Consider the following 18,563-nt stretch of genomic DNA (forward strand, 5'->3'; position numbering starts at 1 on the left):
CTCCCTGGACACCCACTACATCGACATCAACGTCACCGGCGACCAAAACTCGCCAACTACGACCACACCAATTTGGGGTAGCGGAAGTGACGTGAGCGCCAGTGACGTCACGAATGAAAGTTGGGGCGATATTAGGGTGAATAGGGATGAAGAGGATGGCGGGAGCCAAAATAAATTGGCCCGTGATCAGCTGGGCATAGAATCAGAAATCCACAAACAGCATAGATCAACCAGCGTCGACGTTAAACTTCCTGTTGGCGATAATGAAGCCTACGAAGCGTTTGTCGTCGTAAATAGCAATCATAATTATAACCAGCATCATCATCACCACCACCACCACCATCTTCACCATCATCATCATCATCGTCATCGTCGTCCGAACCAGGATGGAGAGGATGTTGGTGTGGGAGGAGCGATAAAGTGGGTCTCCCTGAGAATAACAATAATAATAATGAATTATAATAATAATAATAATAATAAATTTTTATTATTATTATTATTGTGATTATTATTATTATTATTATAGTTGTCGTCGTTGTTGTTGTTATGGCAGACACAGTGGCGAGCAAATATTGTTGTTGGTTAACATGCATGCTGTTGTTGTTTACACAATCTTTTTTTCCTAGATTCATACTATCGATGAAATATATTACCGTCACCATCTTCATCATCATCATCATCAGTACGACACTATTATCAACATCAACATTTTCATCATCATCATCATCATTCCCGTGTCCGTTATTTAAACGTTGATTAAAAGAAAGATGTATGAAATGTTTATGCAGACTATGATGATGACGACGACGATGATGAAGAAGATGATGATGATGAAGAAGATGATGACGATGATGATGACGATGATGATGATGATGATGATGACGATGATGATGATGATGATGATGATGATGACAGAGTAGCACTGATAATGATGTTGACACAACTTTTTCTGTAAAAAAAAAATGTTTCCACTGTTTACGCACGTAAATCTTTATTTTAATTTTTTTTAAAATGAAAAAATTTTTTTTTGACAAATTTTTCAAAAAGAAAGTGATGATGGCGATAATGATGATGATGATGACGGGTGATGATGATGATGATGACGGGTGATGATGATGATGATGACGGGTGATGATGATGATGACGGGTGATGATGATGATGACGGATGATGATACGAAGATAAGTAATGGTAATGATAGTATTAAATCAATCAGTTTATCGTCGTCTAATCATTTTTCCCTTCCTTCTATCTATCATTCATTCACGAGGCTATTTTCAAATTTTGTCCTTTTATCTGTTGGTCGTTCGTTCGTTCATATATTCATTCATTCGTTCATTCATTCATTCATTCATTTATTCGGTCGGTCAATCAATCATTCATTTATTTGTTCATCCAACAAAGCATCAGTCAATTTATTCGATGTTTTGTTATCTGTTCGTTTGCTTTTCCATTAAGTTTAGTTATCTATTCATTAATTCATTAATTCATTCATTCATTCATTCATTCATTCATTCATTCATTTATGCATTCATACATTCATTCACTCAATGCATATGCACTCTTATTCAATGTTTCATGAAAGCAAACTGCATTCTCCAGTATCAAACAGCAGTGAAATCACCATCATCATCACAATCACCATCATAACCACCATCATCATCACCATCATAACCACCATCATCATCGTCGTCGTCATTCCCAGCTAGACAGACATGATTGATGCTAAGGTGCATGAATTATAAAGTGTGGCATCAGTGCTATTTTTAACCACCACCATCATCATCATCACCACCATCATCATCAGTATCATCATCATCACAATTATCATCACCTTCGTTATTATTTTTCTAGCGCTTTTTTCTAAAGCAAGCGAGCCGAAATATTCGATACATTGTAACATAGGATGAAGATGATGATGATAAAATATCTATTTTGTTGTTGTAGCTACTACCACAGCTACTACTACTACTACAGCTACTACTACTACTACTACAGCTACTACTACTACTACTACATTACAATAAAGAACTACTACTACTACTACTACTACTACTACTACTATTCTTAATACAACTACTACTATTACTACTTTCAATAAAAGATCACTACCGAGAGGAACTTTAGCAATTATTTTTTAATTTTTTCAAGATTATCATCTATGGACATGATACGGACGCACGTGGATGACGATGAGAATGATGCTGGTCATCATGGTGACGTTGAATATTTGACGGGCGGCCACATGGTGATGAAGATGATGATGAAGATGATGATGATGATGATGAATGATGAAAAGAATGATGACGTTGATAGTGACGTCATTTTGAAATAATTTGGACATTGTCATTTCCGCGAAAAAACGCCATATTTTTACCTCCACCATTACATCTATTAATGACGCTAATAACATTAATAACAGTAATAATAATGATGACAATAATAATAATGATAAAGTTATTATTGTTGTTATTATTGTACTTCCATGTCTTTAACTTCCATGGAATCATTCGTGAAATAGCTTTTTGTGCACGCTAATGCATGGCGGATAGAAAAATTTCATTTAAAATGTGAAACATCATAATGGTGATGACGATGATGATGGTGGTGGTGATGGTGATGATGATGACGAGATAGAAGAAAGTGAAAAAGTGGGAATAAGGATAAAGTTGATTGAGGAGCAGAATGAAATTTTTTATTTTCTGGACTCTTTTTTTTTGGTCTCATATTAACTCAAAGCCGCCACCACCATCATCATCACCATCATCGTCATTATTATCATGATCGTCATCATATTTTTCTTCTTCTTTTTCTTCCCCATTGTCATTACAAACACCATCATCATCATCAGGGTTTTCATCATCATCATCATCATCAACGTCACAAATATCGTTATCATCATCGTCGTCGTCATCACATTAACAGGAAGGCAGTGTCATCTCAACACGCCAACAACATCAACAACAACAACATCAACAACAACGCAACAATGTTGGCAACAACGACAACCAACAATAACTTTCTACACCCTAAATATGCCGAGTGTGTCTATAAAAGGAAAGAGCCAAAGTCTTATGTTGATTGGACGGTTGGTTGGCTGGTTGACTGGTTGATTGATTGATTAATTGGTTGATTTAGATTTATCATTCATCTATGCATTCATTCATTCATTTCTTCATTCGTTCATTCATTCATTCATTCATTCGTTCACTCATTCAGGACACAGCAGTAACGAACGATCACATTTGGATCAGCACAAACGCATCTGGAGATACATGCTATCTAGCTGACATTGAATGTTCTGTATGTTTGTGTTTGTGTGTGTGTATGTGTTTGTTTGTATGTTTTTATGTTTGTGTTTGTGTGTATGTATGTTTGTATGTATGTATGTTTGAATGCATGTATGGGCAAACATGTAGAAAGTTCATTAGGAGAACGCCGTAAACAAAACAGTTTAATAGTTCTCTCGTGCTGAATATTTGACGGGCCATGGTGATGACGACGATGATGATGATGATGAAGTTTTTCTACCATTGTTGGTATGTTGTGTGACATTTTCTATAGGTCGCTTCTATGGTTTTAGTTTTGTTTGTAGTGTTTGTATTGATGTTGATGTTGGTGATGATGATGATGATGTAGTAGTAGTAGCAGTAATAGTAGTAGTGGTAGTAGTAGTTGTAGTAGTAGTGGTAGTAGTAGTTGAAGTAGATGCTGTTGCTACTGTACTTTCCCCACTAATTACTTAGTAATGTGGCCAAAAGCGACTGATTCATGTTAACAAATTTTTTTACTTCAATTTCTAAAGCTGAAGCAGATGTTGTTGTTGATGCTGTTGTTGTTGTTTTTGATGTTGTTGTTGTTGTTGTTGATGTTGTTGTAGTTGTTGATGTTGTTGTTGTAGTAGTAGATGTTAACGATGGTGTCGTTGTTAATGGGCTTGTCGGCGTCATAAATTGTAGTATCTCCTTGCCCATCAACAATCGCTTGGTTCGTAAGATACCATCTGCTGACAATAAGACAACTCGAACAATAAGTGGCGTAGAATTTATTAAAGTCAGTCAGCAATGTAACTCTAGAGACTGCAGACCACATAACCATTGAGGTAAAACTGGAGATCTCTACTGACTCTAAGAATTGCTGGGGTTTTTTTAAACTTACAAATTTAATGAATGATTAAAGAAAGAACAATATCATGAATTAATGAATGAATGAATAAATGAATTAATGAATGAATGAATAAATGAATGGATAAATGAATGAATGAATAAATGAATGAATGAATGAAGATAATTGAATGAATGAATGAAATATTGCTTCCTAACTCGTGGCACTTGATTGACAGAAATCTGGATTTCGCAAGAAGTGTGCGAGTTGTAAGATTGTTGTTCATGTTGGATGCATACCTAAGTTAGATCAGGTAGGTTTGTGTGTGTGTGTGTGTGTGTGTGTGTGTGTGTGTGTGTGTGTGCTTGTCTGTATGTGTATTTGAAATGTAATGTTTGCCTGTTTTTGTTTGTTAGTTAGTTGGTTTGTTTCAACCATCATTAATTTTTTTCTTTGCAAAATTTTTCAACACAAATTATCGTCATTAAAAGAAAGCACAATCGTCATCATCATCATCATCACCAACATCATCGTCATCATCATCAATATCATCATTACCATCACCAACAGATGATTTTTAAATGTAAACCAACATTTTGTGAAGGAAGTCACAGAAATTATAGAGAGGTTTGTTTGTTCGTTCATTCGTTCGTTGTTTGTTTACTTGTTCATCTGTTCCTTCATTCGTTCACGCGACTATTCATTCACTCGTTTGGTCTTTTTGTTTTTATCTTTGTTTTTCTAAACATTTGTTCAATTATAAGTATGACTGTTGTCATGATTGTCATCATCATCATCACCACCGTCTTCATTGTCGTCATCATCATCACCACCATCGTCTTCATCGTCATCCTCTTCTTTTAAAACACTTCTTTCCCTTCTGGCTTTTCAATAATTTAGAACCTTGAAAAATGTTTTACAGACTATGTTTACTTTTATGCATGCGTGTGCTTGTGAGTGTGTGTGTGCGTGTGTTGTTGTAAATGAGTGGATGAATGCATGATTGAAAGAATGAACGCATGATTGGATGAGTGAGTGAACGAAAGAATGACTGAAGAAGGAAGGATGCATTCATTCAATGCAAGACTTTGCCGGCATTGTATATTTTTTTATTTGCTTGCATTCGTTCTTCCTTCAATCCATCAATCAATCATTCTTATTTTTTGTTTAATTTATATTTTTCATTCGTTTTTTCTTTCCTGGTTTGTTCTTTCCATTAAAGATTATTTATGTGATTACTGTTGTCTGATTCGTTCGTTCACTCACTCATTCATTCATTCATTCATCCGTTAGTTGAAATTCTTCTTTCATATACTCATTTCTTCGTCGATTCATTCATTCATTCATTGATTCATTCATCCATTCATTCATATGCATTCATTGATTCATTCATCCATTCATTGATTCATTCATTCATTCATCCATTCATTCATCCATTCATCCATCAGAACCCGACGACAATGCGTCACCATTGGGTGCATAGGAGAAGGCAGGATGGGAAATGTTCCAAATGCGGAAAGGTGAGATGATGACGATTGTGGTTTTGATAATGATGGTCTGGTGATAAGCAGCATCAAAGCCATCATTCATCATTCTACTCATTAAAAGCTAACAATGCATAAACACGTATAGCATTCATAAACAGCCTCCTGCTACAAAAACGTACATTCATTCTACAAATTCATACTCCAGGCAGAAATATCCAACTTTCATCTTCATCATTTGGCTTAAACACTATAAACAGATGAAAGATTCTTTATCAAAAAAAATATTTGAAATCAGTCACTGAAAGAAAATTGCGTGATTTTATTTACGTTACCGGCATTCATTTTCAGTACTACAAATGACTGCCTCGCTAAACACGCATATGTCTATTATTATAATTGAGATACAAGATAAGAATGAGATACAAAGATGAGATACAAGATAAGAATGAGATACAAAGATGAGATACAAGATAAGAATGAGATACAAAGATATGTTATAAAAAAACACGAGCTTGATTGAAAAAATATTTATAGGATGGAACAAACTTCCTAGTATGTAACGGTCTCGGAATGAAAATAAATATCCGATCGACTTCGAGCTACTCCAAATGATTTCGGCTTTGACACTTTTGTACACACAACGAAATAACCGACACTTACAACAAACATCAGTAACAACAACATCAACAACAACATTATCAACAACAACAACAACATCAATTACAGCATAAACAACATTAAAAATAAAGATGACAACAATAAAGTACACAAAAAATACATTCAAAGATTAAAACCCCCAAAAATGTGAGATAAATAACAAAAAACATCAACAACAACTGCGGCCAAAGAAATAGCGTTTTGTAAGGTCAGCCTAAGCAATCATTCAATGTCATATCGACAAAAATCAAACATTTCCTTACAGCAAAAACACAACAACGATACAACATCAACAGCAACAAAAAAATTACATCAACAGCAGTAGAATAAAGCTTTCTAGCAGCTGCCATCAATAACTGAATATCTTGAAGATGCGTGCACCCCGCTTGTTTATAACTGATTTCAATGGTTGTTGTTGTTTTTTTATTGTTATTGTTGTTGATGTTGCACACACACACGCACACACACACACACACATACAAACAAACATACAGATGCTTACACACATGCATTGAAACCATAAATTCAATTTAACTCGATATTACAAACTCCATGGCGAATGCGCTTGGGTTTTAAAAAAAACCTTTTAAAATTTTCAAAAGTTTTATTTGTCATCATTTTCATTGTACCTATCGCCATCATCATTATCCTCATCGCAAAAAAATAGTCATCATCATCATGACCGACGTCATCATCATCATCGTCGCCATCATTGCCATCATCACCCTTATTTAACTGTTGAAAACGCTAGGGACAAATAAACAATGCTGAAGCTATGGGTTTATAATTGTCTGTTTGCTGATGGGACGATGACAATGATGATGATGACGACGATGATGATGATTAAACTCTCAATTTGCAGTCCTTCCCGCAGAGGTTTTCCTTTCAGAACAAGGTAATGAAAACGAACAACTTTTTTATTGATGATGTTTTTAAATATTTTATATTTTAGTACGGAATGATGACGAAGACGATGATGATGTTGATGATGATGATGGTAGATAAGGCGCAATCGATTACGTCATTCGTGACGTCATGCATCTTCCTCCAATGGCATCTGTCTTAATGACGGTTCGCCTGCCTGTCCAATGGCTTTGAATTATGCGCCGATAGGATGAACATCTGATTTGGTGGTGGTGATGATAACGATGATGATGGTGATGATGATGATGATGATGGTGGTGGAAATATTTATTAGATTGATTGTAAGCATAAGGATCGGAAGAAGTAAAAAAACTGGATGTGAATTAAGACGTCCCCATCACTGCCAAACAGGAAATAGTTGCGATTGGTTGTTCCTGGTGCAAGATGGCCTACCACAACAAGATCACGTGCTTCACCATGAGCTGTTTAGAGGAGTGTTGTTCGTTGGGAGAACATTCTAGAATCATCATCCCGCCATTTTGGATTATCAAACTTCCAAAAAAGGTCATTTTCACGATTCGTTTGCAGTTGTAATAATAAATATTATTATATAAGTGTTATTGCTACCGTTATTATTATTATTATTATTATTACTGTTATTATTATTATATGCAGGGTTTTTTCAAGTCGTCAGTTTGTAGAAAGAAGAAGCCGACGTTGAAAAAACGCGACAGCAGCAGCGGCAGCAGCAGCAACATCTCAACAACAATATCAACACTATCAACAACGCCATCATCGTCGTCGTCCTCGTCGTCGTCTTCCACTCATCATCACCACCACCACCACCAGCGATCGACTCACCTACGTGTATCATCGTCATCATCATCGTTACTCTCACCACTTCTGACGTCGTCGTCGTCGTCCTCATTATCGGCGTCACCGTCTTATAAATCGTTCATCGTGAAGCCACTTCCGTCGCCACACAACCTTCCACTGCTGGTCTTCATAAACCCGAAGAGCGGGGGAAACCAGGGCTGCAAGCTCGTCAACAAATTCTTCTGGTACCTCAACCCCAGACAAGTCTTCGACCTCACTAAAACCAAGCCCCAGACCGCGTGAGTGCTGATGATGATGGTGGTGGTGGTGGTGTTGAAGATGATGGTGATGGTAGTGGTGATGATGATGAAGAAGAAGATGATGATGACGAAGATGAGTTTTCACCAATTAAATTTTACAATCAAATAGCAGCAGGCACTCGTCGCTCATACGAGATGAATATAACTGCACTCTCAAATATGAATCATAACAATAATAATAAAATTTATTATTATTGTTATTGTTGTTATTATTGTTATTGTTGTTATTAAAACTACTACTACAACTATTTTTGAGTCGTAATGTGGCTATTTTTAGAACATCATTATCCAAATTATTACTTAAGTTTTCATCGTCGTCCTCATCACCTTCTTTTTCTTCCTCGTTCTCTTCTTCTTTTTCTTCCTCTTCTTTTTCTTCTCTTTTTTCTTCCTTTTTTTCTTCTTCTTCTTTTTCCTTTTCTTCTTCTTCTCCATCTTCTTCCTCTTTATCTTCTCCATCTTCTTCTTCATCATAATCATTATGTCTGCTAAGCGTTTATTTGTTTGGATAAAAAGTTTGTTTATTCACATAATTGTTGCAAGCATCTCTGTTAACGATGTCACTCATCATCATCATCATCAGCACCATCATCATCACCACCACCATCATCATCATCATCATCACCACCACCATCATCATCATCATCATCACCACCATCATCTTCAACATCATCTCCACCATCATCTTCAACATCATCTCCATCATCTTCAACATCATCACCATCATGATTACAAAGTCTCCCACGTGACCAGGTCATTCATCAATAATAATTATACCATTACGCACACAAATATATAAATAAATACATACAAACATACATACAGACATGCATACATACATACACACAGGCACACACACAAACATAAAAACATGCGTGCATACATACACCCACATGTTTGTATATATTCATGTTCATGTTGTGCTGTTATTATTTTCATTTTCATCGATCTTTTTTCTCTGTTTTTGTTTACATAGAACAAATTTTTTTACTTAAACATAGATAAGAAATTTGATTTATGTTCTTTGTTTATTTAGGTATCATGGTGGTTATATTTTTTTTTTCAAATAGGATGAATTTTCATGTGTTTTTAATCGCTGCTAACACATTATTTTTAAATATAAATGCCTATACATGCATGCATACATACACGCATGCACACATACATACATGCATACATACATGCATACACACATACATACATGCATACATACATGCATACACACATACAAAATGTACATTCACACCATTAACATCACGTCCAAATCAATTTCATTAGCTTCCGGATATCAATTAACATCATCATCGTTATCATCTTCATCGCCATCATCATCATCGCCATGTTTCAAATGCCCAAACATGTTCAGATGGTATATGAATAATGACGTCATTTCTATTTTTAGCTTGAATTCATTTTCGTGTTCAAATATTTTTCGTTGCACATGTGTGTGTTGTTTGTGTGTGTGTGGTGTGTTGTTGTATTAAGTGCGTTGTTGTTGTTGTTGTCTCGAGTGAAATCTTCTTCCATTCAATTTTTTCACCGTATCATGCGTCCTTGTATTGTTTTTGGAAATTATTTTTCAAAAAATTAATTTTTCGTTGTTGGTGGTTGTTTAACTATTTGCGAACTGTATGTATCTGACTCCTGTATCATGTTTTTATCTGACTTTTGCATCATGTTTGTATCTTACTCCTGTATCATGTTTTTATCTGACTTTTGCATCATGTTTGTATCTGACTCCTGTATCATGTTTGTATCTGACATCTGCATCATGCTTGTATCTAACTCTTGTATCCATCTGACTCCTGTATCATGTTTGTATCTGATTCTTTCATCATGTTTGTATCTGACTCCTGTATCATGTTTGTATCTGAATGTGGGAATGGCGGTTGGTTGATGACGCAGATGCGAAGATGCCCCCTGTTGGCCACGTCCCCCCCCCTCCATGCAGTCGTTCGTTTTTTGTGTTTTTTCTTGATCGCTTCCGTTATCATCGTACAACATCTTCCGGGGAAGATCAGGAGAGAATAAAATCGATAAGGATGACGTCATAGTTACGTCATCGTATCGCGCGGTTGCGTCGATATGATTGGATGCTTCGGCGAGTGTGTGTCTGCCTATGCTTGGCTGCTTGTTTGTTTATTGACGTGTGAATAAATAAGTATTTCTTCCGTCTATTTATAACTCATGTTTCTTACACACACACACACACACACACACACACACACACACACACACACACACACACACAGACAGACAGACAGAGACATACATACGTAGAAACAAGCAAGCACGCAAAATGATGTTTAAAATAGTTGCAAGGACTCAGTGCATTCCCTAAATTGATTTTTTAAAATGTTTCCATCTACTTCTTCATTCTTTCATTTTTACTTACTCTCATTTTTCCATTCATTCGTTCATTTGTGCTTTTATTTGTTGCTAACTTTTTCAATCACTCATTCAATCACTCATTCATTCATTCTCTTGCTTTATTTAAAAAATTTTGATTTCACACAAGATAAGTTAACCTCAATCATCATCACCACCCCCACCCCCACCACCACTACAGATTAGAACTCTATCAGAAGGTTCCTAATCTCAGGATTCTGACATGCGGGGGTGACGGAACGGTGGGGTGGGTCCTGTCGGCCATCGACCACCTCCAACTTCAACCCCACCCCCCTGTCGCCATCTTGCCTTTGGGGACCGGAAATGACATGGCCAGGACTTTAAACTGGGGAGGGGTGAGTTTGGTGGTGGTTCTGATGTGATGGGATGATGACGACCTTGTTGTTGGTGACGATGACGACGACGATGATTGTATAAGTAATGACAATTTTATTGAATAAATATTTGGCCGCCCCTTAAACTTAGTCGCCCTTGTTGGGTGCACCATTTTGCTACCCCCCTGGGCTAGGGCCGGCCCTGGTCAGTTGCCCGGGATGAAGGCCGGCAAGCAGGTGGAAACATGAAAACTTCTTGCGCATGAATTTTTGAAGACGTGTGAATTAATTCTAACAAAAACGAAAAGATGGTGGAAGAATGAGGAGAGAGAGAACGAGAAAGAGAAAAAGATGAAAGAGAAAAAGAAAAAGAAAAAGAAAAGGAAGGCAGAAAAGGGAGAGAGAGAATGAAGGAGAGGGTAAAAATAAAGTGTGGAAAGTTGTGTAGAAATGTTGAAAGTGTCGACGAGATGTAACTGATGGGTTCCTTCTCGCCTCCTCCAGTTTCCACGTTGCCACATGGCGGCTGCTGTTGCTGCTGCTGCTGCTGTTGTTATTATTATCGTTATAATTATTTGTATTACTGTATCTGTATCTGAACAACGTGTGCAACGTCACTCTCTCAGAAGCTGTAGTAGCAGCAGTTGTTGTAGTAGCAGCAGTTGTTGTAGTAGCAGCAGTTGTTGTAGTAGCAGCAGTAGTAGTAGCAGTAGTAGTAGTAGTAGTTGATGATATAATCATCTTCATCATCGTCGTCGTCATCATCATCATCGTCGTCGTCGTCATCATCATCGTCAGGGCTACACAGACGAACCAGTGAGTAAAATTTTATCATCCGTTGAAGAAGCTGTTTCCGTTCTTGTGGACAGGTGGTCATGATGATGATGATGATGGTGGTGGTGACGATGATGATGGTAGTGGTGATGATGATGATGGTGGTTGAAAAAATACATTGTTATTTAAGTATATCATCTTCCTCATCCTAACCTTCACCCTTATTATCGTAATCATCATCATCATCTCTATCATCGTCATCATCATCATCCTAATCACCACATATTTCTAGATGGAATCTTCAAGTCGAGCCCCTTGCGATAGAAGACGATCAACCAACACCATCATCATCATCAACAACAACAACAACATCATCAACAACAACAACATCATTATCATCAACAATAACAACATCATCAACAATAACAACATCATCAACAACAACATCAACAAACTTGTTGCTTGGTAGCAGTTGTCTTAGTGGAACAGACTACGATGGTGGGAATGGTTGTGCCGGTAACTTCAGCAATATTGGTGGTGGCGGTAGTAGTGGTGGGTGTGGAAATAGTGGTAGTAGTGGCGGTGGTAGCGTCACGAAGCTTCCACTCAACGTAATGAACAATTATTTCAGTATTGGGGCCGATGCTAATGTTACGCTCGAATTTCACGAGTCCAGAGGTTATGAGAATGATGACGATGATGATGATGATGTGATGATGATGGTGATGATGATGATGTGATGATGATGGTGATGATGATGGTGGTGATGATGATGGTGGTGATGATGATGGTAGTAATAAAGATAGAAGCATTAGAGATTTTTAAAGTTTATAAAAATGAAATTTTTTACTCAACCTCTTCAGAAGCCAAGCCGGAGAAGTTCAACAGCAGGTTCAAAAACAAAATGTTCTACGCCGGGGTAACATTATCATAATTTATGTGCATTTTTAATTAATTGCCACAATTTATTCAATTTCTTGATAGAATTTTTATTCAATGTCATATCAACAATTCGCGCCTTTTGCACGTAAGCATCGGCGTCTCGTTATTAGTTATTTCGAGGCAATACGATTCGATACGATACTGCAGTTTTGTCTCGAACGAAACGAGACAACCCTTCTGCATCAGATAGATAACTATCCAACAGACAGCACCCCTATAGCAATACGATGTTGAGGGGCGTTTGAAATTTTTAGGTTTGGAACCTGCTAGCACTGCAACGTTAATTTTGTGCTACCGCTGCTGTGTAATGTTTGGCCAGCAAAAAGTTAAAGATAAGTTTGAAATAAAAACAAAACCTGAAAACCTGCTTATTTGAGTTGAACAATTATATGAGACCACTAAACCAACAAATAGAGCGATTTTTGATGCGCCAGACCTATCATTTTCCATCTCCGGCGAGCAACCAGCAGGTAGCTCGTAAGACTGTCTGGATGGTTGCTAGATGTACTTTTAGCTGTTGAGAGACATGGCAGGCGAGTTCTCTTTCTCCGCTAACTCTGATTTACCGAGCGAACTGCATTGAAAGAAACAGAAACAAAAGTCATTGAAATCGAAATGCGAAACTATAGTTACGATTTTGTAAAACTTTTCATTTTTTAAGAATGATTTCTCTGCATTTAAATCTTTTCGAGACGTTAAAATGACAAAAATGTTGCCTCCTATTTATTATTTTATACGAGACTTCCTGAAAAATGCCTCGTTTGAATAACGACACGGAAGGTGTCTCGATTGGCAGGAAACGAGAATAACGAGTCGAGACGCAGATGCCCATTGTGCGCTTGAACTTCCAACAATCACAAAATTAACACCAACAACATCGTCAGCACCAACAACAACATCAACACCTACAACATCAACAGCAACAACATCAACAACAGCAACAACATCAAGAAAGATTTAAAAGCCCACATACATCAGCGTCATTCTCACTTGTTAAATTACTTCTCTTTTTTCCTCCTTCGTTCGTCAGATCGTAAGAACGAAAATGATTAAATATTCTGCTAATTTTTTTGTTCGTTGTCATCATTTTCATCTTCTTCTTTTTCTCCTACTTCTCCTTCTTTTTCTTCTTCCTCTTCTTCTTCTTCTTTTTCTTCTTCTTCTTCTTCTTCTTCTTCTTCATCTTCTTCTTCTTCTTCTTCTTCTTCTTCTTCTTCTTCATTTAATCTCTCATATTTAATAAGTTAATAGAATCCTTAGAAAAAAATGAGACGAAAAAAATGAATCGTCAAATTAAAATGCGAAATATTATGCTTGAATAACTATGTATGTATGTATGTATGGATGTATGCATGTATGTATGTATGTATGTGTGTATGTAGGTATGTATATATGTATGTACTCTTACTTTTGAACTATATTTGGTTTCATATTTAATTTATTGAAATGCTATAGAATCCTAAATTCAAAACTTTAATTTTATGTACTCATTTTGAACTATATCTCTGTTTCATAAGATTAATAGAATAGAATCTGCAGTTCAATAACTTTTGATTTATTTCGATCTAGTTTAATCCTTGATTTTTGTCGAACTATTTTAATTTTTGATTTTTGTTGATCAATGTTGATTTTATTTGGATAGGGTGACTTTCTTACAAGCATTTGGTTGCTTTTTTAGTTTACCCCTCTTTTGAGAAAATAAACGAATTGAATTGAATTGAATAGTTGAAGTAAATTACATTGGAAAAAAATTATGATTTGAAGATTTGTTTGAAATGAAAATTATGAAGGTCGGGGGCATAGATATTTTGAAGAGGAGTTGGAAGGATTTAACGGAGTACATATGCCTAGAAGTAGGTTCATTCCTCCATTCTTTCATTCATTCATTCATTTCTTGCTCATTCTGGTGTTCATTCGTTTATTAACTCTTCTTCCATCGAGTCTTTCTTAACATTTATTCATTCATTTTGTCAGTAAGTTAGTCATTCATTCATTCAATTTAGTTATTTATTCACTCATTCATTTATTTGTCCTACTTCACTTTTTCATTCGTTCATACATTCATTCACTCGTTCATTCATTCCTTCATTCGTTCATTCATTCATTCACTCGTGAAGTGTGACGGACAAAACATGGATTCAATTGTGAAGCATTCGAAATTTCACTGCTTACTATTCCTCAACATCCCAAAGTTAGCTATGATGATGATAAATGATGACGACGATGAAGATGATGATGACGTCATATATTATATTTATAATGTAATGATTTTGATTTGTCTGCATCATTTTCATGATCAATCGTCATCACAATTAGTAACACTTTTTTGTCACCAACATCATCTTCATCAACATCATCATTATCGTCGTCATCATCATCGTCCAAATATAGCAGCAAATAAATCCAATTATACTTGTGGAATCATTTGAAATAATTTATTTATCTGCCCAGACAGCATTGTTTCTCTCTCTTTCTCTCTCTCTCTCTCTCTCTTTCTCTCTCTCTCATTTTTTCGTTTCATCTTTCTATTTTTTGTGTTTTTTCATTCATTTCATTCATCCATTCTCTTTCTTTCTCTCTCTGTCTCTTGTTTATCTCTTAGATTTTTTTCAGTCATCTTCTTTGAATTTTTGTTACTTTAATTTAAATTTAAATCTCATCTCCCTCCTCACTCTCGCCATCTCTCTTTTATTTTTCCATTGTTTTTTTTCGTTCGTTCTTTCATTCATTCGTTCGTTCATTCCATTCAAGTTTCACTTTCGCTAATGTTTTTGTATAGAAAGAATAGAAGAAAAGAATAAGAAATGAGAAGATATGAATATAAAATGAATGAGTGAATGATTGAAAGAAGATGAAAGAGAGAGAAGAATCAGTGTGTGTGTGTGTGTGTGTGTGTGTGTGTGTGTGTGTGTGTGTGTGTGTGTGTGTGTGTGTGTGTGTGTGTGTGTGTGTGTGTGTGTGTGTGTAAAAGAACGGTCCGCGAAGATATTTTATGCGGCCCGCAAAGCCTTGCTCGCCAAAAAAAGGTCGAAAAAATTTGCTAATTAAGTACATATGCAGCCCTTCAAAGGTAAAATAGTTCTCAACGCGGCCCTCACAGCAATAAGTTTGCCACCCCTGTGGGAAAAGTGACGATGCAAATCGAGAGAAAGGGTGAGAGAGAGGTACGTGAGATAAATAAATGTAGCATACATGACGATGCATCCACACGCTCACAAACACACACACACACGCATACACACAACGTTATATCATGTTTTATTGTCCATTTTAGCACTGACATCTAATGAAATAATGTCTATTATTCTTTTACGTCACTTTGCCTCTCCTACCTTTTTTCTTTATTTCTTTCTCTCTTTCTCTTTCTCTCTCTCTCTCTCTCTCTCTCTCTCTCTTTATCTCTCTATTTTTCTACTTATCTATCTCTTTCAAAATGTTACCTACTGAGATGTATTAATACATATGATGATATTAATTTAATGCGATTATCCTCATTAACATCCATCATAAATCTATTAGCGCCATAGAACGCTTCTACTTCCTTGCAATCTCCATCATATTATCATCACATCGTCGTCGTCGTCATCACTATTACGTTATGATGACGTTATCATGACGTCATCGCCACCAGGTACGCCGCAGGAACCAACCCGTGGGGCAACTCATCTTCAAGTAACTTTCGCCAGCAGAAACCAGACGATGGATACCTGGAGGTTGTCGGATTCACCGCTGCTTCATTGGTCTGCCTGTCTGTCTGTCTGTCTGTCTGTCTATATTTTTGTGTGTTTGTCTGTCTGTCTCTCTGACTGTTTGTTCGTTTTTAAGTGTGTCTCTGCTCGCCTTTTTGAATGTTTGCAGTCTATCATTTACATTTACTTTATTTTATTTTATCCTAATGTATGCTTGTACTTAGTTGTATGTAAGTACGCACTTGAATGTACGACCGACAGGCCAGTCTGCAGATGGGTGCCCACAGTGGAGTCAGGGTGACTCAGTGTCAGAAGGCCTGCGTTAAAACTTTCAAGTCCATGCCTGTCCAGGTGGATGGAGAGCCCTGTCGGTCAGTTGCTGGCGTCATCATCGTCATCATCATCACCATCATCATCGTCATCATCGTCACCATCAACTTCATCATTAACTTCATCATCATCATCAGTCTTTCTCCTTCCACCATCACGATCGAACGGAGAAACCAGGCTTGCATGCTCCAGAAACTGAAGAATAGAGGCTCAACATCGTCTGTGCAATCTGGGTGATGATGATGATGATGTTGTTGTTGATGATGAAGATGATGATGGTGATTTTTCACCTTCTTTTCAATATTTACCCATTACCTCCATCAACAATATCATAATCTTTGTCATCATCATCATCATCGTCGTCATCATCATCAGTAACATCGCAGGCAGGCAAGACACCAACATATCAGAGATTCAGATCAGACTGGTCACAATGGCTGACTATTCTACGCTCATCCACGATAAGTTGAAGCTTAATCAAACGTGTATGTCTGTATGTGTGTGTGTGTGTATGTTTGTATGTGTGTGTGTGTGTGTGTGTGTGTGTGTGTGTGTGTGTGTGTGTGTGTGTGTGTGCTTTTTTATGTATTGTAAATAAAATAACGAAATGTTAAACAATTTATACTGGCTAGTTTTTAACAAATTTCAAGCAATTGTTGCTAAAATGGGGATTACGGTGCATTTACATTGTATACATCTGCAACTATTCACATACACACACACGCACACACGTACACACACACACAGCCATCACAATCACAACGATCGAAGCAGAGCACGATAGCGATTTGAGATCAGTGAGACAACTGATCAACAGCAAACTGCGGAAAGTTCGTATTTATTTTATCAATTATATTTGCGATAATATAATTAATAATAAGAATAATAAAACCATAGTTAAAAATAATAATAATAAAACTATAATTAATGATAATGATACTATAATTAATAATAATAATAAAATAACCAATATACTTCTATCTGCAGACTTTTCCGAATAACACGTCTCGAACTCCGGGTCTGAGTGAATCCTGGTGCTTTCTCGATAGTGAGGAGTTTTGATAATCATCCTTTTCATCGTCGTCATCATCACCATCGTCATCTTCATCATCACCACCATCATTATCATTACCACCAGCGCAAACAGCTGATCAGTACTTCCGGATCAAAGCGGGCAAGGAGCACCAGCACTACATGAGTGATGTCACTTCCTCCCATCTCTTCATTCTCGATCCTGATAATGATCTCTCACTTTGCGGCGGTTATGATGACGACGACGACGATGGGGACGATGATGATGATCGCCAAAACAAGGATGATGAAGATGATGATGAGGATGATGATGATAATGGTGGTGGTGATAGTAATGACGATCGTCGCGATCACCGATGCTTTGATTATCGAGCTTTCAAGAGAGAAAGAAGAGATTATGATAATGATACCCGAATCAATAATAATAATAATAATAATAATAATAATAAAAAGAAAAAGCAAAAGACCGTCAATGAATCCTGTGATAAGAACAACATTATCATTTACGATGGCCGAACGGAATGTGCCAACATCAACAACAACAACAACTACAGCAACTACAAGCGAACCAAAAATGATGATGACGACGACGACGAAGATGGTGATGGTGATGATGAGAGTCGTATTCAGCCTGAAAGAACAATTTTACAATCAGGTGGTTATGATTATAGCGGTACTGCAGGTCACATGTTTTCAGCAAGGGGGAGGGGCAAACTTTTTTTTTGTGGGCTACGTGGGAATAAGTAGCGGGTTCGAAGGGCCATACTCAGTGTGCTTTTGTCGTATTCGAACCAGGTCACTGCAAAACCGAAGTAAGCGACACTAA

The 18,563-nt window shown here is 36.8% G+C and overlaps 1 protein-coding gene across 1 annotated transcript; it reads left to right on the forward strand.

Moving 5' to 3' along the window:
* Positions 1-3,152: 3,152 nt before the first annotated feature.
* On the forward strand, positions 3,153-16,942 carry HELRODRAFT_83783 (hypothetical protein; the record flags this gene model as incomplete). Its single annotated transcript, XM_009023774.1, has 16 exons — positions 3,153-3,320; positions 4,342-4,416; positions 4,674-4,730; positions 5,552-5,623; positions 7,110-7,142; positions 7,523-7,675; positions 7,961-8,226; positions 10,817-10,991; positions 11,769-11,842; positions 12,271-12,422; positions 12,608-12,663; positions 14,477-14,539; positions 14,804-14,877; positions 16,318-16,426; positions 16,637-16,746; positions 16,843-16,942. 16 exons carry the CDS (start codon positions 3,153-3,155, stop codon positions 16,940-16,942), a joined length of 1,737 nt encoding a protein of 578 aa, XP_009022022.1.
* Positions 16,943-18,563: the final 1,621 nt, after the last annotated feature.

This window comes from Helobdella robusta (assembly GCF_000326865.2).
Source record: "Helobdella robusta unplaced genomic scaffold HELROscaffold_38, whole genome shotgun sequence".
NCBI lineage: Eukaryota > Metazoa > Annelida > Clitellata > Rhynchobdellida > Glossiphoniidae > Helobdella > Helobdella robusta.